Below are 26139 nucleotides of genomic sequence, written 5' to 3' on the forward strand. Positions count from 1 at the left end.
AAGACCGACTTACTCCAAAGGTATGAACAGCTCTTCATAGACGGTCCGAGTTATCGTTATTTATATAAATCGGCCGTAAAACTTCCATCAGACACATACTTTTCCCTCTTGAATCATTTATTTCGTCAAAAGTTTAATTTTTACTTAGTCTGAGTTGTTATTATAGACGGTCCGAGTTGTCTTATTGACAGTCCAAGTTTTCTAATTGAAGGTCCGAGTTAACTTCTTAGACGGTCCGAGTTGTCTCCGAGACGACTTGTCTTGCACCGTCAGAAAGAGAGTATAAATATTTATGTAAAATAGAAAAAAGGTTCTATTAGTAAATTAATGTTTAAAAATGCTAACAACATTGATTAAATAATTTTCAGAATTACGTTATTTAAATAAGTAAACAGCAAATGCAAAATACGCTTCTAATTCAATAGTGCCTGATTAAGGTTTCAAGTTTGACAATCCTTTGCTAATTACACAGCAATTTGAATATCAATCATCCACTGTGTGCATCCTTTTCACAATAAATAAAAAGAAGGTGTACATGGAACAATGACGATGCACCGCTTGGATATAACGTTAAAAAGGTATAACTCAAAGTTGGTAAATTTTCGCCACCAACATTTGAACTTCATCTGCGTGCTTGCATTTCCTATCATGATTTTCTTGATAGAGGGTTGCTGCTCACAAAGAAGCTATTAAACCAAGTGTTCCAAATGGTGAAGTTGAAATCATCCCTTCGTAAATTTTACGGACGCCATCACGAGTTGGTTGACTGTTATGGCATAACCGTTTCACAAATGATATCAGATATGTTCCATACGTCGTAACTACAATCCCCTTCCCTTTCAATAATGTGACCTATCGAATTAGACTATTTACCGGATTTTTAATTTTTTTATGAGCAACACAACGGGTGCCACATGTGGAGCAGGATCTGCTTACCCTTCCGGAGTACCTGAGATCAACCCTAGTTTTTGTAGGGGTTCGTGTTCCTTATTCTTTAGTTTTCTATGTTGTGTCATGTGTACTATTGTTTGTCTGTTTGTCTTTTTTTCATTGACCGAGTTAATAGTTTTTGAAACGGTTGACTGGCCAATAGCATATAGTCAGTGGAATGAAAAAAAAACACAAATATTCCAATCTATTTTATACAGTCAAAACACACTAGGGTATGATAATATATACTATATCTACATACCATGAAATTCATTCGCATTCACTTCGTTTTTTGCATGAATAGCAGACAATAATGGAAGTGGGACAGTTCCCTCTGACAATTTATCTCTCTGTTCGCTCCATCTACACTTTGTCCTCTATAAACAACCAGAAACTGATCAGATATCAATTCTGATATCATCATAAAATATGAAACATATCTATTCTGGTTAGAAATCTCCTTATAACATTTATTAGACAACAATTAGGAAGAAAAGTCTATTTAATGCATTAAAGATGATTTCATCGTTTAAAAAACGTCTATTTCATTACTAGAAGTTAGGTTGACATATTACTGTAGTATTGTGTATTACTGAACTGCAAAAGTAGTAGTATTAATTATTGTTCCTTTGTCATCTTATTAATAAGTAAAAGTAAATCACTGTTTGAAATAAGAAAATCCACACACAATTGTAAACTTTGGAAAAAACAGAATAAAGAGAAGGAGGAACAAAATACAAAGAGATATTAATTTCTGCCATAACCAAAATTTAAAATGGGGCACACTATTAACAATATCAGATTTAATCTGAGAAATTGATTAATAAAAACTGTTTTATATAAAGCAAAACACAACACAAGTCACTTTTATGAAGAAAACATATCAACCTAACATTTCCTTCAATCGTTACTATAGTTGAAATCAACGGTACGTTTTAATATCATCTAATAAAATTAGAGTTCTATATTTGTTCCAGTGAATCGAGTTGATTTCAATTTATTGATTTTTAAAAATATCTGTATTTAAAATGTTTCACATTCATTGCAATTTTACAATTTTTAACTCGATGCTTGTTGCAAGGAAAAACAAAAATCTTTTTTTTACATTGTCGACAGATACAATTTATAAAGTTATAATATATCAAGTGAGTGATATCATTACAATTAATATCAATATTATTACAATGTTTCATAAAATAATTTCTAGTCTTACGTCTGGTATAAGCACATCTCCCAACAATGGTGCAAATGCACCCGTTGTTAGGTCCCATGACTGTCCTGTCCATAGACTTTTACAGTATTTAAACGCAGCATCCAGCCCATTTGAAAATATCTTCATGTAAGGGTATGTAGATATATCACGTTTTAACTGTTTTTGAATATGGTTGGGATGAATGTTTGGCCAGTCAGGATGAGAATAGAGCGTAGCAATGAACCTATAAAATAAAGATATACAAATTGAACATAGACACTACAATTCATTTGATAAAAGAGTAAGGAATAATTTGGAGTGACTTAAAAAAACAATTGTGATTTTAATTACCGTCAACAAACCAAAATAACTAAAATTGAACATTGGGCGCAAATGTGTATCATTGTGTTACATCTTACAATCATAATAAATAGAAAAATGAAAAATGAAAAAAAAAATGTTTATGCTAAAGTCAATAAACGTCTATTTCTATTTACATCGAACTATCAAAGAAATCTTTTAAAAATGTGTTGCTCAACAATAAAACTTTGTTAACAACTATATCGCTTTTGACAATTACTTTCAAAATGATACAAGATATCGAGAGTGCCAAAAAAGTTTCGATGAATGTTATTACATGATGCGATTCTTGTTCACAAGGTAAAGATCACGTACTTTAAAAGAAAATAAACATTAATCCAATTCTTATTCTTACAGATTTACGAAACTAACCTAATATATGTTATTCACATTTGATCTAAAAGTAAAATTTTTAAAACAAAAATTTCGGCAAAATCATCTGGTTAGATTAAAACAAAGTATCATTCCATATAAAATCAATTATGATCCTCAATAGATAAAATAGATAAAATGAAGATTTTTTTACAGTAAATAGCTCGTAAAATATTTATTAACTTACAATTATTGTTGTACACTTATGTCAAAAGACAATAACTGAAAATACAATGGCTAAAACATGGCAAGACGCACCTTGATACGACCACAGAAGTAGAACCCTGATAGTTTGAGGCTATTATGGACACTCTATTCAAGCTTGATACATTTCTGAATTTTAATTGTGAATAAACCTTAGAAACAACATAGGTTTCTGACACAGATACTGTTTTTTTTAATTTGACTGTTACCCTAATTTGGTCTAGTAGCCAAAATATAAATACACGGCTAAATTCTGCATATCAAAGTACATCAAGAATTTATATAATGTATTTATTAATGGACAATATAAGCTAAGTTTTTAAAGGGGTTCGCAAAAAACATGTATACTGACTAACTTACAAACCTACTACAACGTTCTTAAAAATATGTACAAAAATTTAAAAGCATAATCCTTATTACTATTGATCATTTAAAACAGTGGTGATAAGTCTTATTTGGTAGGTCACATTTGATCATTCCATCATCTATGTGTATCTAATATATTGTCAACTTCTTTCTTCCAATGAATAAAATTTGTGATAGTTTTAAAAACCTAATAGTTTGACGAAGAGCACGAGCAATTCAAAAATTAATGTTGACTAATTAGGTTGGCTGCGTTAATCGTTTCCTTTGATATGACATATGGATTTCTTTCATACGAAATGAAAGCATATGCCGGAATGACTGTTCAGCCAATAAAAGATAAGCATTTGTATGAATTGAATACCTACTGTGAATATATGAAAGATATTGCCCTAAAATTATTGTCTGTCACATACTATACATGATTTAAAAGTTTTCACCTCTGAAACACAGTTTGTGTATTATGTTTTCCATGCTATAACATACTTATTTCTCTAGTTTATCAATCGTGTGATAAACGTCTTACCATGAAGAGCCGGACAACACAGCAGTATACAAGATGCTATCAAGCACTTTTGTATCATAAAGGGCATGAATAACCCCGGACATGGCTACCATAGCTCTGTATCCTCCACCAGATCCCATCAGCGCAATATTTGGAACCTGTAAGATAAACGATTAACTTACGTATTAAATTATCATATTTTTTGTATCAGCGATATATTTTGTTAATTTCTATTTATTCATTCATTAAAACAGTAATTTTTAGGTTAATCATTTTACAATTTTGTATTGGCAAAACGATTGTTCTTCTATTCCTTGTCCAGGATCAATTTAGTTAACAAATTTTTTTAATAAAGTTGTATTCTATAAATTCATGAAATGTTCCAGGTCGAGGACATGTTTTCACTATTGATATTTGAATGATGGCAATATTTCTTATTTGAATTTCGTTTGTAGGCAAATTTACAAATATTCAGTCGAACGTTCATTCTTACATTTAAATACGTTAAAGTACATTGACGTCAAATATTCCAGAAGGGAGGAAACATATAATTCAGAGTAAAGGGACATGCTTACATCATCTTCCTCTAAAGATGTCATAAGTAGTTTTTGTAAAGAAGTATGAATGTTCAGTTTTCTCTTCTCTTGAAACTGTTGTTCTTGATCACACAAAGATCCTTTACTGTTGTCAAATATTCTGAGATCTGAAAACTCCCTGGTGAATATATAAAATATAAAATGTGAAGTAACGCAACAACAACACAGTAGCCCGATATCATCACGTGAACAATCTTATGGTCGTTGATTATGGCCATTGCATAATGTGTGTCTATTAGTTGGTAGTACATTGATTTTCATTTGTCAAAGATCATTATCGAATAATGCTTTTCAGATCTTATAAAACTAGAATTTAATGCATTTTACTTAAGCTTAAATAGATATTAATACAGCTGCAGAATTAATAATCTCTCGAATCTTTTCCGCTTGGTCAGTCACACAAAAACCTTTTTCTGTTACCAGATGTCCTAAAATCCAAGAATGTCCTGATAAAAAATATATAACGTAAGTTAGGGTGAATTGAGTCATCACTTAAGTAGCCCGATATGATCACGTGTGCAATCTCATGGCCATTGTTTATGAAAATTACAAAAAGTCATAATTAATGTCTAAACGTTGAGTAGATATATCTTTCCATTTTCTTTTGAATGAACATTTTATTGTATAATAAAAATTACTGACCATAGTTTTGTTTTTCCTGTTAGATCGAATAATATTTAAACATTCGGCAATTGACTTTAATATAAGTTTAGCTGCATAATTATAAATCAATGGAAATATGCATGTTTTGAAGAAGAAAAATAAAATAAAACAACAGTGAAACAGTAGTACTTCGTCTTCCTTAAAATGGCTTCATGTTGGTTAACAAATAGTGTCCAATGACCCCCGCCTACCAACCAATATGGCCGACATGGCTAAAAATATAACATAGTGGTAAACTGCAAGTTTTGTCTATTATCTTGATAACCGCTATGAATAGAGAATATCTGACAGGGGGAACAGATGTTCAGAATGTTTTGTTTTACCTGCTGTCAATTAAGGTCAAAACATTCAGACGAATTCTTACAGAAGTTTTATCAAATTTTTAAATTGTTTTCATTTGTGTCCCTTTTTCTGCAATTTATAATAGTTATAAAGAATATTATATAAGGAAATATGATCACAAATACGAGACTACAAATAAGTTAACTTGGCTGAAATAATCCGACGGTTTCTTATTTGAATTGAATGCGCTTTAATGACGAATTTTACAATGGTCCATATATTTCTTTTTTGCGTTTTTTTGTCTAACATCCCCAAAAAACATAATGGATATATAGAAGCTTTATAAAACAAAATGAATCTGCAAATAAGTCAAATGATCGAAATCGTAAGTTTACTTTTTATTGACGTTATTGACTTTTTAAGGTGAATTTTACAAATAAGTACCCACTGTTGAAGAAACAAATGAGCGAAACAGACAGTTTTTAAAGGTCTGAGATTGGTGGAATTAATAAAATACACAAAAAGGCATTTTCGCGTAAAATAGAGGTTTTTAAAATGTATGCTTATTCATTACAGTTGGTAAGCGGGTACTTTAATTTTCAAATTTAATTAAATAATATAAAATTTCTATTTGTGACTTATAAAATAACAAACAACATGTTTACTGAGGATAAGTTTACAAACAAATATGACCGTGAAAAACATTCATAAAGCTTGTTGTTCGGTGTGAGTCAAGACTCCAAGTTGTAGGCCCTACCTTGACATATAATGGTTTACTTTTATAAATTGTTATTTGGATGGAGAGTTGTCTCATTGGCACTCATACCTTCATATTCCTATATCTATAATCACATACTTACTGTATTTTAATTTTGCGCACATAGATATTTCAAATGCCATTGGTATAACAACGACCTAGCTAAGGTTGTTACTGTGCATTGTACACTAACTAGTAATGTCTCCACATGAATCATGACAATGAAAGAACCATATAAATCTAATTTAAAATTGAAACATGTTAAATGTTTGAAATTGGTTTTACTATTACTAAATAGTTTCAAATGAAAATCATATTTTCCCAAAACAATAAACCATAATGAACAAGGTTATGCGTATTCTTTGACTACAAAAATAACCACAAAAAGTTTTAGGATTAAAATATCCTAAATGTACATTAAAACTAAATGTTTTACTTACAGTTCTGGGGAGGATGCTCGGAGATCAACCTAGAACGAAAACAATAAAACTTTTATGATGGAAGTTAACCCTTTTTGTCTGCATATACAAATGATATACAGAAGACAGAAAAATTATTATGTAAATGCTTTTTTAATGATCATGCATTGTTGTTGTTTTGTTTTTTCATCGATTTTTTTTTTGCACGTGTGCGTAAAACCTGTTCTTAATTTGTTGTAAAATATCACAAAATCGTTTTTTCTATTTAAAAAATACTATATAATTATATAGATGAATGAATGTTCTTTTATTTACTGCTTGTTTCATACCGTTTCACACGCAATAGTCTTTGGGTTGTCAATATCCAGCAGACTAAAAACCGCTACTCTTTCTACCTCTTTTATACCTGATTTGAAAATAATATCTGAAATATAAATCATTAATAAGTTCAATTTAAAAATAGTTTAAATTTTCAATTTACATTGATACTTAAAAAAATAATTTTCAAGTCCTTTGCGTATTTTGATTTTGTTTAATTTTGATATGTCTGTAGACACCATTTAATATTTTTATATGTCGGTAGACACTATTTCTTGTTTTTATATGTCTGGTTTTTTTTTTGTCAAATGAAAAGCTGAAATTATTGAACCAAATAATCGGTGACTTTCGTTACAAACGAGACAATTAAACTACAAATATGCACAATACTCCTGATAAAAAGCACAATGTCCTAACATAAAACATTTAACATGTAAACAGTTATCGAAAAGTCTGATATTTTATTTGCAATGACAGAGACTGAAAGATACCTGCTGGTAGACAATACTGTAAATTGCATTGGTCAACATAAAACTTGAATGACTTGTCATACCGCTTCGGTGTACAGGGTTCTCCATTGGTACCGTTATGGTGAAGTTCTATGTCTGTATATTTGTCTGTAATAAAAAAAACTGCAAAATCAGAAATTATTATGTGCATTTATTATTGCGATTTTGTTATTTTAGTCTAAATACGATTTTATATTTTTCGCCTGTCAATAAAAAATGCTTAGTATATATTTTTACCACGCAGGTAAGAAGGGGATTGTCTTACTGGACAGTCCGTTGGTTTGTTACAAAACTCTTGTTGACACCGAAGAACTTGTGTTACCCAACAATTCTTACATACCACATGTATCCATTCAATATAGAGAGGGGTAGAATTCTAAGCATTTAAAAGATCAAATGACAAGGTCGCATCTCTATTTGAAATTGCACGGGCAAGCTCTGTTTCAGAGTACCCTTGAGAATGATGAGGAATTTACTTTACAGATTGAAAGCAATACATACTCGAACTAACCTCTAATTTATATATATATTTGTTTAGGGGCCAGTTGAAGGACGCCTCCGGGTGCGGGAATTTCTCGCTACATTGAAGACCTTTTGGTGACCTTCTGCTGTTGTTTGTTTCTATGGTCGGGTTGTTGTCTCTTTGGCACATTCTACATTTCCATTCTCAATTTTATATATAGCAGCACAGCATCTTCTTATGAAGGGTTATCTCCCCACAGAGCTTGATGGCATTGCATACATTTTATGGAAAGAGCCAAACTTCTGACTCAAACAAAAGAATATGATCGTCCAGATCATAGACCGTTATGGTTCGTGTGTGTCCCGAATTAACAAACCTTTTCCCTTTCACGTCAATTCCTTTCACATGTTTGAGAACATTTACCAGAAAAACGTCGAGATTCTTGCAAGAAATATGAATTGGTAGAGGCGAACTATTTTTGTTGTTTTCGTATAACTTTGTTTTCCATGCCAAAATTGTCCTTGTTGTTTGTTTATTGTTTCTTGGTTTCGGATCTTCTGGACTACAGTTTCCGGTTTTCTACTCTTTTCATTTTGTTTTCCAGACTGTACCTCTTTTTTTTCATTTCACACATTTCCAACTAAACATAGTGATTCAAATTACATTTAGACGTATTGATTTCGGATAACTTATTCATTAAAATATAACGACGTGGGAGTATATGGAACAGCTGATCAAATAATGACATTGTCGATCAGCTGTCATACAATATATTTTTATATCACCCCGTTTCTGTTTTCAAAACATAAGAGGAACATCATAATAGAATAAAAAGAAAGTTATCTCAGTAAGAGTATATGTGTATTAAAATGCGATAACAACAAGTACTTTCAAGTATATGTCTTTACGTTTCAGCCATGAGTTTTCCTGAAAATCAACAAATTCATTCGAATAGTATTATCTCAAGTATAACAGCTGTTGTCATACTTTTTTGGCTAAAGTTTTCTACGGAATGTATTCAAAGAGACTTGTAAAAGTCAATCTATTGATTTAAGCGGTGAAAAAATGATTGGTCTCATTATTGACTATTTAAAGATGCAATTATATTAATCATTTTATATCTGTTTTTATTAAATGATATGAGCAAATGAGCCCTAATACGGATAAATCAGCATGTGCAATACTAAAAACGTTCCACTGTCGATATAAATCAAGAGTAAATACTAGTATTGCTTTTCGAACAGGGTCTATACGGAAAAAAAACCAAGGTCAATACGGAAAAAAGGCCGTATTGGCCCATGGGCCCATTTCATAAAATGGTTATGAACTGGCTGTTTTGTATTGGCCCGGTTGTATATTCCCGATCAGTTGTATTGGACCTCGACTCTTCGAGTCTCGGGTCGAATACAGCTAACCTCGAATCTATAGCAGGGCCAATACAGAAACAGCAAGTTGATAACACTATATAATAACGTTTTGCAGCGTGCAACACATTTCTAACAATATAATCGACTAACCTTCAGGAGGCGTGACTGGAGAGAGTGTTACTTTTATCATTGACTTGCCTTTTGCCTGAAACGAAAGATAAAAATCTATTCAAAGAAAGAACTGAGGCGCTGTAAAGTCTTACGCTCATAATGCCTTATTTGAAGATAATGATTTGCAGTATAGTTTTACCCTTAGCCGTGTATGCAGCATAAAAAATTTCATCCAGCTCAAGCGTTTGCCAAACTTATACCCGTACGCTACACGCACGTAAAACATACGCTACAAGCGCGTTGAAAACGCTACAGATAAGTTTGAGACACGTTTCGGGCACGTTGTATTCGCTTCAAGATCGTTCGTAACAAACACCCATAATTAAACGTCTCAGACACGCCGAAAGCACGGATTATCGTCCAAGATACGACCGGTATGCGTCGACAAACGACAGACAAACGCCAACATACGTTACTTGAACGCCCAATACACGTTTAGGTACGCTTCTCGTATGTCCAATACAAGCTTAAGGCTCGTTATGCACACGATCCAGATATGATTGACAGGTTGAATGCATCCAAAATTACTAACGTTTCGGTAGCGTACATGATTTTTTACCACGCCCGGCGTACGTCGGAGCTAATGCTAATGTTTGACGCCGGTATTATGTACACAAAACGCGCGTCTGGAGTATTAAACTATAATCCTGGTTTAAATTTTGACTATTTAAAATTTGTGCATTTTTTTTCTGTTTGTAATATAGTTTATACGATAATTGCCAAAACAAAAAAATAAAAATTATAATCGTCATCTAAAATAAATCCATGCATAACATTCTATGTTTTGTTGAATAATTTTTAGATCTTATCCTGCTAATTAATTTGTGTATTCACAAGTTCTAAAGGAGTTCTTGTATGTATGTCGTTTAAAAAAATGAAAAACTTGTAATTCAAGTGCTCAAACTCCTTAAAAAAATTTACAAAAAAGTTTCACTCATGTGACTTAAATATCTTTCTTGTTTCAATTTTCTCTCTATCTATTAATGTTTTAAAAAGATAACTACAAAATGCAGAACATGGGTAAAAACCGTCATTGAAGGGAAATAGGTCCTTGAAGGATTAGAATTAGAATTTTAGTTAAACTTTCTTGGCATTTTTGTCCTATAAGATTCAGCATAACTAGTATGTCTTTAAAATATAAAACTATTACTTGCATTTAACACTTTACGTTTTAGCATTTATATGCTTGACTTTGATATGAAACAGAAACAAATAAAAAAACAACTCAAAACTTATCAAATATTATAACACGGTACACTGTGACAATTCAGTCCCAGTTTGGTAATATTTAAAACACATTTCAGAAAAGAACACATTTGCAAACTTTACAATGACACACGCCGACATCGAAGGACGACAAATGTAAGCAATATTTCGCATGACCGAGAGGAATAAAAACAAAATGAAAATTTAAACAAAAATGTTTGCCAAAAATTAAAAAGTTAAAAATGGGTATTACATTTTTTAATCCGTTTAAACCTAAGGCTTGCGTTATATGTGGTTGCAAATTACTGAAAACAAAATCTGTTTAAAAAAAATGAAATAAGTAATCACAGTGTTGATTGACCAATTTGTTCCTAATTCCATAAATTCCATTTTCTTGTTTTGTCAAATATAGAACCAAAGATTTTATACTCCTAAGGTCCTATGTTAAACTTTTAACATTATCAATACCAACGAATGCGGCACAAACACTTATTATAAAGACTGCTAGCTCATTCGTTTCACATCTCTCACTTAGACTTATTTTTGTTCACTTGTATATGCGTTTTTACAATTCCCATAATGCTTCGTCGATATTTTATCTTTAGTTCTGCCCTTCCGTCCAAAAGACCTTGAGTAGAAAACCTTTATATACAGTTTTCTTGACTTCTTTGGAAGGGACCGATTTTTATATTACGTTCATAGATTGGTACTGTTGAGTTAAAGAATGCAAGCGATTTCAGGATCAGTCTCTTTATAAATTTATAAAATATGTTACACATGTGATTATAGATACATGTATTTGAAATCTGAGTAAAAATGATCAATGACCTTTTTTGTTTGTTTGTTTTTTGTAGATTGTAATTTTTACATGGTTTGAGTTGTCAACGAATGTATTATTTTAATCACACTCATATACATCAAGTGCAATACACAAATGTAGGTATAAAATGATCTACAACAAAAAATATTACTGAACCCGTTTAAAATAAAACTTACCCGATACAATACTTTTGATCTCCTGAAATTTATAAGACAAGTATATTGATTATTTTAGTAACAACATAATGAAAATTATAGATGGCTATCCTAGTTGAAAAACAATATGAATCATATATTCAAATTGATAAGTCGAACATAAAATGAAGAACCATTGGTCTTAACTGTTATCCCTCCTATAAGAAGTCATCCAAAGGTTTCAATCATGCGAACAGTTTACAGATCTTAGAACAGATAATGTTTGCTATTTACACATGTTACAGTTTTTACAGTTCTGTTGTATAATTCGAGATGATAGACAAAAACTCACAAAGTAGTCTTAAATTGTAATTTGAGGGCAATAACTCCTATGATGAGTCATTTGATAAGTTGACGGGGATAACAAAGCATGTACATCTGGACAATCTGGCTATGTTTGCCTCAGGTACATTTTACCCATAATGCAATTGCTATAGCCATAAAAGCATTTTTGTAGATTTTTTAGTGCTTTTCATTTTTGCTGTTTCCAGTTTTTAACCTATCTTTCTACCATTCAAGATGTAAGGCAAAATCTCGACAATTGTACTGAGATGAAAGGGAAATGTCTGGTGGTTGAAGTCATTTTATAGTTTCAGTCACACGTTCAGATTTTTATTGCTGCCATTCAGTTTTTTGTTCTGCCAATGTTATTATGATCAATGTCAATGACTAGTACACTGCATAAACTGGCATAAATTATAAATATATATAAATAGTTCATCACTTTGCCCATAAGTTTCATGTTCATATAACCAACATGGTAAAATACATTTTTACCAAAATATTGACTTGGTTTCAAAACCTTATTTTTTATATATCTCTTTTAAAAAAAATCACAGCATATTGATTATAAAGTCTTTTGTATATTTTTACATTAGATTGCTGTATCGTTGACGTATACCCCACACCTCTTTCAATTTTTACTCATACTACGCTATGATCATGATATATGGTTTACTACTGCAACTAAAACATTAACCTGATAAGAGGCGAACTGACTACTTAATGGACCCCCACACACACAAGATCAAAACAGTGTGTCCCTTGCTAGCAAAATTATCAATTAAGAACTTGCATACATGGATATTAGAAAAAAAAAACAGAAAAAAGCTACATAAGAAATCTCATAATACTATTAACTAAATAACTAAATATTATATATACAAAACAAAAATGCAATGTGGACAAGTAAATATTGTAGCCTTAACAAATTATCTTAAAGAAAATTTGTTTATTGAAAAAATAATATTTTATAACAATAAACCATTGCAAAGAGCTTGCATACCTGCTTGGTTTCCTGTTGAGCTTTAAACTCTGTGTTCGGCGAAGCCTGTCGGATTTATCGCTGTGTGGTTTGGAATGAGAGTCAAACTCATCTTCGCTTTTTGGTTTGCAGTATAAAAGTCTCAATTTTGAAGGACGTCTCTGTAATGACTTCGTTTGGCATGTCGATGACGAGAAACTCCTTTGTGCCATTTCAAATCATTCAGTTCTGCAAAATTGTAGGCATCTTATTTATATTTTCTTAAAACTCAAACCTTTATTAAAGAAATTATTAATCATCATCGTTAAGGGCGATATGGACAGTGTAATAGATTCTGTTGCGAGACAGCCTCATTTAACTTCTGACCAATAAAAAAATAGAGAAGATAAAGACAATGAAGTATATACTTGTAATGTGTACTCCATTAATGAAATAGAATGTCAAATTTGTAATTAACCTTTTGTAAACTTACCTTCCTGGAATGGTCTTTAATAAACACTTACCTTAATTATTCAAATTGAATAACTTGTAGTTTCATTAAAATGTGAGCATAATATCATGATATACGTTCCTAGGTTACCCTTCATCCATTAAAGTTTTTCATCCTAGCAATTTCACAAAATATTATACTTTGTTAAGTACACAATACAATAATGAAAAAAATTAAATAAATTCATTAATAACTTACTTACGATACACGATACACATATCAATTGTTATTTAATAATACAGTTAAGAACCAGACGTAACTTGACAAGTAAGTAACTAACCGTACCAACTACAGTATCTGACAGTATATAAAGGTTTTATTGTTAATTCTATTCAGATAAAGTATAACAATAGGAGTAAACTTTCTATGAAATAATTAAAAAACCAAACTTTAAGGAAGCAGATAAAAGGCACTGAGTCATCATTTTCGATACAAAACGAGTTCCTTTTATTGATGAATGTAGTAGAAAAATTTCCTTGTTAGGTGAAAGTTATTACGATTAAATAACACGTCTGAAATAAAATTGATAATGGAAATGGGGAATGTGTCAAAGCGACAACAACCCGACCATAGAGCAGAAAACAGCCGAAGACCACCAATTAGTCTTTAATGTAGCGAGAAACTTCCGCATTCGGAATTGTCCTTCAGCTGGCCTCTAAACAAATATGCATACTAGTTCAGTGATAATGGACGTCATACTAAACTCCGAATTATACACAAGAAACTAAAATAAAAATCATACCAGACTAACAAAGGCCAGAGGCTCCTGACTTGGGACAGGCGCAAAATAGCGGCGGGGTTAAACATGTTTTTTTTTAGATCTCAAACCTCCCTCTATTCCTCAAGCCAACGTAGAAAAACAAACGTACAACAATACGCACTGTAAAACGCAGTTTAAGAGAAGTCTGAGTCCGATGTCAGAACATGAAACAAAAGAAAATAAACAAAATGACCCTCCTGTTAGGGGTTTAGTATTATACCATCATGAAATATATGAGAAGAACATGCCAACAACTGGTTAAAGAATAAATGTGTTAAATTCCCATGCAAAGACCCTATAAGTGAATCAATATTAAAACCAAAATATGCAATATTTAATGACCTGACAACAGTATCGTAACTATATCCCTTCTTAATAAGTCTGTTTAAAGGTTTTGTTAGCTTTTGAGGTGAATACTGACATTTTTGTGCTTTGTTAAGAATATTACAATAAAAGATTGAATGTGAAATACCTGAACGTATAAGATGTCTGCATGTTGAGTTATATTTACGAATTATTTCCTTATACCGATGATAAAATTTAGTAAATATTTTGACTAGTTTGTGATATCGAAAACCCTGGTGTAATAATTTTTCAGTAATACATACATTTCTCTCGCTAAAATCTAATACGTTGTTACATACAACATGTACACGAGCGAATCGTACAAATAGAGATATATACACACCATAAGATGGTGACACGGGTACGTCACCATCTAAAAATGGATAATTAACGATAGAATATGAAAAATCATCTTTTTTATCAGAAAAACAGAAAATGTTTTGTGTTAATGATATAGATATCAAGATAGAGGAAAGGGCATTGTTAGTATTAGCTTTATTTAAAGTAAGTTCAACAGGATAAATTTCTGCAGTATACACACTGAAGCCGTCATTATTGAGAGCCAATATATCATCCAAATATCTAAAATATAAAAAGAAAATGCGGTATGATTGCCAATGAGACAACTGTCCACAAGAGACCAAAATGACACCGAAATTAACAACTATTAAAAGTATTGTTAAATATATAAGATATCATTATTAGATGAAAAACTTTTGGAGAATAACTTGCCATCAGTATACCAAGAAAGGGAAGGGATCGAACTAAGATTAAAAATATTGAGGGGGAAAATGTAAAAGGGATAATAACAAGAGCCAAGGCAAGATGGCAAGTAGAGGGGGAAAAGGGTAGTAACTATAATTTGAATAAAAAACATTACACAGAAAAAACTATTCCCAAACTTATTTTGGAGGACGAAACTGAGTTAACAGATCCCAGTACTATTAGAAATGAACAAAAACAGTTTTATAAAAAAATATATATACTAGTTGTAAACCATTGTTACTTGAAATTCACAGGGACACATTTCTTCAACATGATAATCCTTTTATTACAAAACCGAATGAGGAAGAGTAGGGTTCCTTTGAGGGACCTTTAACAATGCAGGAATGTTTGTCTTCACTTAAACTTATGAAGAACTCCAAATTACCTGGTATAGATGGATTTACTGTTGAGTTTTATAAATTATTTTGGAATGATATTAAGATACAGCCCGTAACAGAGAAGTGATCGAATTGATGTTTCTTTACCTTCAAAATTAGCTACGTTATCGACAAACTTAATTGAGTAGTGACCGAACTATTGGTACTTTAATTAACGTTAAAAAGATTGACAATGCTGACAAACTTTCATGTGTCGATAATCAAGTTTAATACCGATAATATTGAAAATAATTCTAATAGTATGAAACAAAATATGTCCATGCACAATTTAGATTGGGCGAAAAGTAGTCATTTCTTCAAAGTCAGAACAAAAAAAAAAAGATTTATGGAAGGACGTCTTGATAGTATTATTTCCTTTACAATTTTACCCAAAACAAAAAGAAATATACTGGTAAACAATTAAAAAGGTGTTTGATAGGAATGAAGTCCTTTATTTTTTCGGACTACAATGTGTACCGTATGTGTGATGGATTTGAATTCAATCAATAACTTTGAAATGTTTTCTCATATGTATACACAAAAGGGGGGACTGGTCTTTGTACTTCTGTTAGAATATGTCTTCGTCCGTTTCACATGCCAAACTTTTTTCTAGTACAGTTTAAACGGGAAAATTTTGTTGAGAATTTTTTTTAATATGACAAAATAACGAGCAAAATTATTTCTTGCAATGGCACACACAGAGAATACGTTTTTTTAGTAAAAATCAATAAAAAAAAATTCTCCAAAATATACCATGGCCAGGAGCTGACAGTTTTTGGCAGTGTACAAATGAAAATCGTCCGGAAAACTGCGCTTGCTGTCATTTTGAGGGATCATGCAACATTTCACCTATTACCCATAAACAACATAGGGGTCCATGTATTACTTATCAATTCAAAGTTTTAAAAGTTTTAAAATTTTAGATTTTTGGAATTTTGATCAAAGTTTCAAAATATCAAAATTCCAAATTGTGTAAAAGTTTTGATATTTTGAAATTTTAACCAAATAATTAAAATATTAAAATCCTAAATATCGTTTATAAATTTGATAGTTTAGAAATTTGATCAAATTTTGAAAATACTAAACCTAACGTCCAATTTTGATAATTTCACTTTTTAAAAGTTTAATTTTTTAAATTTTTGATTAAAATATCAAATATAGAAAAGGGGCGAAAAGAGGGGTACTTGTAAACTGCAAAACGAAATAAAAGCGGAACAAAACGAATCAAAATGAAATGAAGACATATACTGATACTTAAAAGTTAATGTAAAACATAAAACCACAGACAGGCAGTTGTAACAGGTGAAAAATTAGATGACTAAAATAAATATTTCTCAAAAGAAGAGAATTCATTTTATACGCACGGCTCCGATAATGACCATTTTACTTGCTGGTTTTCCCAGCACTCATATTTTAGGAGTAACAGTAAAAACTGACCAACTCGCAGTAGGTCAAATAGTATGGTAAGGTTGAGTATATAAAAAAGAAGATGTATATATATATATTCTACTGAACTTTAAACAATAAAATGGCTCAATACACGTTGTATTATCTCATTTGATTTCAAATTTTTCTGTTATATTTTACGACTTCTTACTTTTTGCAATCACGTCGGCAGATGAATATATCATTCCATGTACATTTTGAATGTCGGCTTTAACGTTTTAATTAACTATTTCTGTTCTTTATAAATTGTTGGCCTTAAATATTCAGCTTTGAGAGTTCCTGAAGAAGGTAGATCCAGAAAAGCGTTTCGGTCGTAAGTTTTAACGTTTTGTATTCATTCTTTATCGAACGCATGACGATCATATATTACCTTGTATCAACGATTTCAGATCTAAGTATGGGTACAGCAGGAATACTGAATTCATGGTGTGCGTGTCTGGAATGTGGGAGGTTTTTGATATTTTTTTACGCTGAAATTCAGAGTAAGACCAATATTAGTAGCTTGGAACCAGGATACTGCTGTAAGGTATCTACATAAAGTCACCATAGATAGATACTAGAATGTAAAATATGAAGTTGCGCCAGACGCGCGTTTCGTCTACAAAATACTTACCAGTGACGCTCAAATCAAATTAAGTTAAAAAGGCCAATAAAGTCAAATAAAATTAAAAGGGTCAAATAAAGTCGTTAACATCCAACTTATTGTTCTGGTTTTTGCAAACGTTGTATACATTCATATCATAAACGTATAACATAAACATTATTTTCAGCCTTCATATTTATGTAATAGTTGTCGCTGTACATTAATCGCCCTTCTATCAATTTGAATGTGTCGGCGTTTGGAAATTGAAAATCATTTTAAAAAGTTTATATCATGCAGTGATTAATAGTTATATTTTGGGGAATCCGATATATAAATATAGTCACTAGAGTGACACTTTTTTTACTTGGATACTTCCACGAGGGGTACAGGTACATAAAAATATTCTGATCTCCAATTTGCTGGAGAAAACAAAATCTGTGCAAGCAGGGGACAACAAAAAATATTCTGAATCCAGATTTCCCCCATGCCTTATAGTATTAACAAAGACATATGTTCGATTGAATAATGATTAACAAATTATAGAAATTTCGGAGATCCCGTATTTGATCTTTTACCGTTAAAATGAAAATGCCAATGACAGAGGTTGATTATAAAAAATGTTTTACTGTGTTGAAAAAACTTCGACTTAAACAATGAAAACTTACACGTTGGACATGAACTATTTTGTCGATGAGGAAAATTAAATTATGTCACTTCTGAAATAAGTTTGTCGATAACGTAACTTATTCTGACGGTAAAGAAACGCGAATTCGGTCACTACTCTGTTACAGGCTGTACCACTGGTAAGATGTTTAAATGAGGCTTTAGAATATGGAAAGTTCTCTATCACACAAAGGCGGGGACTCATTACTTGTATACCAAAGGAGGGTAAGTCAAATTTTTATCTAAAGAACTGGCGACCTATCACACTTTTGTGTGTAGACTATAAGATAGCTACAACAAGTTTAGCAAATAGACTAAAAAAAAAGTTGCTTGTAAATATAATTAGTCAAACACAAAAAGGATTTCTTAAAGGTATGTATATAGGCGAATGTACTAGATTCATTTATGATCTGATGGAAAAGATGGAGGAAGACGACATTCCTGGACTTTTACTTTTAGTCGATTGTGAAAAAGCTTTCGACACGGTCGAATGGTCTTTTATACTAGAGGCTGTGCAGTTTTATGGCTTTGACCATACATTTATAAGTTGAATCAAGGCATGCTACTGTGATGCCTCTAGTGCAGTGTTAAATAACGGATATATTTCAGATTTTTTTTTTCATTGAAGAGAGGGGTTCGCTAAGGGGATCCTTAGTCTCCTTATCTATTTATTTTAGTTTTGGAACTCAGTGCAGCTATTAAAAATTACCCTGATGTTGCTAGGGTAACAATTAATGACTCGGAATTTTTATTGAGTCAATATGCTGATGATTCTTCCCTAGTCCTGGATGGTGACCAAAAGTCCCCAAATCAATGTCTAAATTTGTTTGATAAATTTTCAGAATGTGCTGGACTTAGGTGTAATGTTGACAAAACTGAGGGATTTTTAGGATTTTTATGGATTGAGTCAAAAAAAGGTAGTATGGAAAAACTTTTGCCAGAAAAAAATCTTGTTTGGAACCTTTCTCGGAGGTTCAAACTATTAGGTATATTGTGTGAGATTGCTAAAAGGGATAAAACTCTATGTAATTTTACAGCCAAGATAAACAGTTTCAAGTCACTTCTTAATACTTGGGCTTATAGAGAACTAACATATATTGGGAGAGTTGCTGTGAGTAAAGCACTTCCCACTTTGGTTCAAGTTCTGACTGTCCTTCCTAACCTCCCAGATGGGGTTTTGAAGGAGATTCAAAATATATTTTTCAATTGTTTATGGAAACGAAAACCAGATTAAGTGAAAAGAACAGTAGTTATGTCCGAACACTAAGTTGAAAGTTGAAAACAATACCGATATTCTGGCCATTAGTCCATATGGCTAAATCTAAACATCAAAATGGATGGCAAGATGATTTTGAAGGGTAAATATATTGAAAATTGTATCTTTTTTATCAATGATCTGGTGTCAGATAATAATACATTATTCTCATATGAAGAATTTGAGAAAAAGTACAATATCAATACTAATTTTGTAGAGTTTTATGGTATTTTTAGTGCTATTCCAAATAGATGGAAAAGTAGGATAGAAGGTAGTTCTAAACTTGATAATATTGAAAATAAATTAGTAGATAAAGTAAAAGAAGACCCAAAATCTTGTTAATTTTTCTATAATTTATTTCTGGAGGATAATAAAGTATTATCACAATCTTTCCGTAACAAATGGGAAATGGACTTAAATATACAGATTGAAGATTGAAATGCTATTTATTCCATGCCCTTCATTATAACCAGAAATTCGTTTTTACAAAATTTTCTCAATTTAAGATTGTTCATAGGATTTTACCATGTAGTTCCTTTTTATATAAATGAAAACTAAAAGAAACTGAACTATGTACATTTTGTTCAGAAGTCAGAGAAAATATTTTTCACATGTTTTGGGAATGTAATGTAACACAAAACTTCTGGTTTTCTATTATAGTATGGATTAGAAATATTGACATCTTCTTGCCTTTTAGTGCAAAAGAGGTCATTTTAGGTGTGTCTGAGGATTTTGTCAACAGTAAAACAGTTAATAATATCTTGTTGTTACTTAAATACTATATATACAAATGTAGATGTAAGAGCATATTGCCCACAAAATATGGTGGGATAGAATATCTAAAGTATTGGATTAAAATAGAAAAATACTCTGTATGTTTCTTAACCCCTACACAAAAAATAAAAATGGATCAGAAGTGGCAATTGTTAGAAGCAGCATTTAATTATCAAAATCAATTGTAATATCTATATTTTATTATACTATTATGATTTAATCGATCTTACAAGTGTCAATTAACTTTTTATACTTTGTGTCTAATACTGTATTATGTAATTTCACATGTTTCATCTGGAAAAATAAAATAATTACAACAAAATAAAGTATTGTTAAATTTTTGTATCAAATGTTGTTTTGATGGGTCTATGCTGATTTTAGTCATAAATTGTAACTCAAAACAATACAAAAACATGTCCACAATAATTGGTGCACAGTTAGTCACCATTAGAATTCCAATAAATTGACGATATACGGAATCTCCAAAGCAAACAAAGTAAAAATTCAAGCGCAAATATAGTATTAGTTAATTTTTTCTTCGTCGTATTCTAAATTCTAAATAATCTAAATCTTTTTATGAAACTGAGTTTTGTCTTCGTGTAATATATTATGATTAAAAAATTTGGAACTGAAAAAAAAATATATTTGTTAATTTTTAACGATATCGGAGGCGAAAGTATAACTTTAGTTTTCATTAGAACACAAGAAGAACAATCATACAATAATATAACAGGGCGGACATACAAGTCTACGTTTTACGGTGATCAAAATAAAATTCAATGGTGATTCAGGCTATATAGTTAAATAAAAGGTAAAGCGGTTTCATTTCAATTTATTGGCAATACTTAATCACGATAAGACAATGGAAACCAGATATATGGATGTAGGGAAGTCGAGCAAAATCTGATAATAATAAGGTACCAAGATTTGTCTTCTGTGTCATAGTAAGCAATTTGTACGAGGCTAAGGAACAGTTGTGTATCATAGTTTTCTTACAAACGCACCTTTAGGGAAATATTAACGAAGGTTTTTCAATCGTGTAAGATCACATTATCACAATATCGATAAACGTACATCATTTTCTATAAATGTTTCAGAAATTCACTCATATACTTAATGTTAGAACAACACCAAGTTAAGAAGGTCCCAGAAATGCACTCAACATACGAACTTAGCCAAATCGGTACGAATGGCGGATGGGCAAGTGATGTTCATGGTTTTGCATTTGAACCTTTAACGTAGCTCATAATGACAGCAAAAGCTTGGAAAATTGGACAAGAAATTATTCTCAAATCGCATTCATCATATTCTATTCTTATAATGCACGTTGCTATCAACTCACTGAGCTCCAACCTCTGTACTCTCCCTTTATACGAGAAATTTCAAACTGATTTATATCACGCCAGAAGTCTTTCAATACATATATATGTATGTTATATATAATGAAATTTACAGTATAACAGCTTCGTTAGTAAAATATGATTTTCGAATATCATTGTGACGTTTTCAAAAATCTTAAATACCTTGTTCTACATCTACCATTGAATAGAAAAACAAATGCAGGAGCAAGCAAATTGGTGCTAATATATTTTACCTTTGATAAAAAAAAACCAATAGGCCACTCAGACGGGCGGGTAGAAAGACGGATGGACAGATGGACGGTTAACAAACATTGTACCCTCCGCAACTCTGTTGCGTGCAGTATAAATATCTAATGACTATGTAAGCCAAGATTTATTATAAGTTTCCCTAAATCACATTTTCCCATTATATCACACTGACTTTAAGATACTTTATCAAATCATATTCAACAGAGAAAACCATTAACTAAAAATAAAAGAAGTGCCTAGACTCAGCTAATGTATTATTGTTACGAATGACCATTCAATAGCAATTCGAGTTCACCTGTATAATTAAATTTTGAACGGATAGTCAAATAATTATATATCAATTGAAGCCATATATTAAGGCATGCATCTGACTCCTTGCAATGCATTTTTTAAATAGTTTCCCCTCCCCCCCCCATAAAAGTGAAGTATAAATACCTTCAAAATCCAAAATTTTACATTGTTAAATGGCTGTGTTATACATACAATTGTTCGAATAAATATGTGAATGCACTTACACGATGTAATGTTAATTCCAGTGACAATCCTCGTTAAATTGGTTATTTTGGGTCTAACGTATATATATATATATAAGTGACTTCCAGGAAATAACATATATAAGTGACTTCCAGGAAATAACATCTTCGATCTTCATTTCGATTACAAAGCATGCTGTTGAGGATGGCAATAATGTTTACATGTAATTGTGTGATTATATTTAGCAAAAACAGGGAAGTGAAAGACATTTCCGAGAAATGTTAGCTTTATAAACAAAAATACCGATAATTAGGTCTTTCCACTTTTCTGTGGAAAGACCTATTGTATTTGTTCTGATTATTATTATTTTTTTTTTCCGCCACCTTTTGTTCTTGCGATAAATGTTTGTTTCGCAATGTGTCGCTTAGATATTTCTCACATTGTATCGTATAGTTCATGCGCTTTTAAATTTTACCCTGCTAAGGCGAACAATTTTCTTTATAAGAGTTATCTCCCCTTTCACTGTTTATCATCAGAGTGCATCTCCTCCGCAACCGCAGAAAAATGCGACAAATTTATTTTATAAAATTGCTCGTTATATCCTTTGCATGATTTGTCCTATTTTAACCGAAGCGATATGAACACTCCATATGAGAGTTATTCCCCCTTATGCATTTGATATTAGTAATATGCATTTCTAACTGGTAAACCCTAAGTAATAGAGACCTAGGGTCTTTTGATTTAAGGTCCTTGGTCCAAAAAAATGAAAATTAGGTCAAGATCAAAGGTCAAGGTCATATAATAAATTTTGATTTTGGCTTTTTCACTTTTCTTCAAAAACCTTATAACATATCGACAAGTTATTTTTACTAAATTGTTAGTTACGACATGTCGTAACTTATAAATTTTGTTTGAAAGGGTGCGTAAACAATAAATGGGAGTTTTCGCCCATCTTATATTTAGAATTATGCATAAAGTGATAAAACTCATTAACCATACATATTATAAGACCTTTCATATTTTGATTTGAAGTCCTTGGTTTGTGACCTTGAAAATGAGCTCAAGGTCATTGGTTAATAGGACGTTCTAGATTTTGACCTTTGCTTTAAATTCATATTTATACATCATAAAGCCATAGGAACTGACATTTTAGACTGATTTTTAATGTTTTAATATCAAAATAGATCTTCAACGGTGGAAAGACCTTCAATTGTTCTCTGAACAATTGGTTTTTAATTTTATATAAGATTTGCTGAATAAATTATTTTACGCAAATGCAATTACATAGATACTTTCTATTTGATTATATATTATATTGATATAAAGTATGTACGAACAAGTGACAACTCCACGACCATTGGTCCACCAGTCATGTGATACACAGCTCCACGACCATTGGTCCACCAGTAATGTGATACACAGCTCCACGACCATTGGTCCACCAGTAATGTGATACACAGCTCCACGACCATTGGTCCACCAGTAATGTGATACACAGCTCCACGACCATTTGTCCACCAGTAATGTGATACATAGCTCCACGACCATTGGTCCACCAGTAATGTGATACACAGCTTAAAACACACATTTTATGTCTTTGTTTTATACTAACCATTGTATGTGTTTTTTTTTGTTTTTTTTTTTTACATCATATTAGATTCAATAGAAATTGAAGTGAATGAAGTAACACTAGGGTACAAATAAAACCACTTAAATAGTATAAATTTGTAAAACTGAAATTATCTATGTTTGTGGTTTGCAAGGTTATATTATTCAAAGTATGATAGTAGTATTTTCTTCTAACTGATTCTCATAAGTATCCTTCGAAACAAAAGAGCTGTTATGTTTATCAATAAAGAACTTAACGAGTCTTAAAAAGCTAAATTCCAAACGTTCTTACAATTTTTGACTAAAGCCATATATGGGTCATTTTCAAAAAATGTCGAATTTTGAAATTTAAAAATTTGTTAAAAGTTACTTATTCAAACAACCCTCTACATAAGCAAATCAAAACAAACAGTACTGAAAGAACAACATACTTGTCGAGGCTAACTTCTAATATCGTATACAGAAAACAATACAACCATACAGTTTGACGTTTACTTCATTCTCATAACTACTAAGGCCACGTCGCACACTGACGTCAACCCTAGATACATAACAGTAAAACGCGACGTCTTGACTCCCGCGGTATTCTCAACATTCTCCGGGCGGCGAAAAGTAAATATCAAAATTAAATTACAATCAAGAAAAAAATTAATTAAAATTACTGTCTCTCAAATTCAAAACTTAAACTTAAAACTTTAGCACAGTCACTAGCTTCCATACTAGTTATGTTTCGGTTAAATCCCAAAGAGTCTATTTCGTATACACTAATCACAGTATGTTCATTATTTCTGTGTACCTGTTCCTTCTTTCAATGAAATAGTATCATGTTATAGGTTTTTGAAAGTAGGTCAATAAATCAAATATTTTAGTAACAGTCCATAATAAGTCACAACAGTTCAATAGATACGTATCACTCAGTCCATCTTTTGATATTTTCCTTGTCGGTTCTGCTTCCTCAACTCTCTCGATAATTTGGCAACGTGTCTGTTCCTTTATAATTTCTTCTAAGCCAAATTCCTCTGATTTATTCGAAACCAGTACGTTTAAGATGCTGGATGTCGTAGACGAAAGTACCCTACCCGGCTGTAAGGGTCCTGATAGTAAATATCCAAGCTTTGACTTCATCGCGATCGGTCCATCTCCTCGTATTACTTTGTCTTCGATAAAGTCCCAATAGTGGTCGGCACCAATAAGTAATGATATCTCAAAATAATCGTCTTTGGTAACTGGATGAGCGAGTCTTAATCCTTTCAGATAATCCTTATTTCGGTTAACGTACCGCATATGATTATGTATTGGAACTGCTATGGTAGAAACAATAAGGACTTCGATCGGAATTTTACGACTATTTTCGGTTTCGATAAATACGGTGGTTGTGCGTAGTTCTCTCGTGCTCGTGTTGTCCTCTCCAAATACCGATAGGTGTACAACTTCAATTCCTTCAGTTTTCAAATTCAATTTCTTCGCTAGATGCTCTGTTAAAAAAGATCTTTGTGCACCCTCATCAAATAAAACATTCGTATCCATAGATAATATATTACCTGCCCATACAGGAGCTACCGCCGTTTTCAGTAGCACATTTGTACGCATCTGTGTCGATGAATGCAAAACTTAGTATCTTCCTGGTTTTCAGTGTCATTTATAAGATTGACGGGTGTAGATTGAATCTGTTTATTTGTATTGCTTGTAATGAACGCTAAACCTTCGCTGTTAACATTATTACTCGCACTACATAAGCTGGAATGATGTCTCTGGTTGCAGTGTCGACACGTTCGTTTCGATTGACACTCATTAGCATGATGATTTCCTAAACAGTTAAAACATAAATTATCACTAATTACGATAAACATTCGGGCTGTGCTATCACTAATATTGGTAAAGTTTGTTGGCGCATGTATTTCTTTACAAAAAACACATGGTCTCTCCGTAATATTCCGGGGTTGGCTCTTCGCGTTGTATGCTGTGTGTATTCGCGGTGATTCTATTCCTGTATGAAATGTACATGTAGATGCGGTTGTGAAGTGACTTTCTGAA

At 31.7% G+C, this 26139-nt stretch overlaps 1 protein-coding gene across 1 annotated transcript in view; it reads right to left on the minus strand.

Moving 5' to 3' along the window:
- The window catches only part of LOC143067466 (cytosolic phospholipase A2-like), a 37272-nt gene extending 14697 nt beyond the window's left edge, over window positions 1-22575 (minus strand). Inside the window, exons 1-11 of the mRNA XM_076240758.1 lie at window positions 22539-22575; window positions 12977-13183; window positions 11674-11695; window positions 9451-9505; window positions 7453-7578; window positions 6973-7067; window positions 6665-6693; window positions 4502-4640; window positions 3948-4084; window positions 2144-2366; window positions 1193-1307 (exon numbers count right to left, since the gene is read on the minus strand). Coding sequence (XP_076096873.1) covers window positions 1193-1307; window positions 2144-2366; window positions 3948-4084; window positions 4502-4640; window positions 6665-6693; window positions 6973-7067; window positions 7453-7578; window positions 9451-9505; window positions 11674-11695; window positions 12977-13167 — 1132 coding nt within the window. The 5' untranslated portion in view covers window positions 13168-13183; window positions 22539-22575. The remainder of the gene's footprint in view (window positions 1-1192; window positions 1308-2143; window positions 2367-3947; window positions 4085-4501; window positions 4641-6664; window positions 6694-6972; window positions 7068-7452; window positions 7579-9450; window positions 9506-11673; window positions 11696-12976; window positions 13184-22538) is intronic.
- Between the last annotated feature and the right edge of the window lie 3564 nt (window positions 22576-26139).

This window comes from Mytilus galloprovincialis, chromosome 3 (assembly GCF_965363235.1).
Source record: "Mytilus galloprovincialis chromosome 3, xbMytGall1.hap1.1, whole genome shotgun sequence".
NCBI lineage: Eukaryota > Metazoa > Mollusca > Bivalvia > Mytilida > Mytilidae > Mytilus > Mytilus galloprovincialis.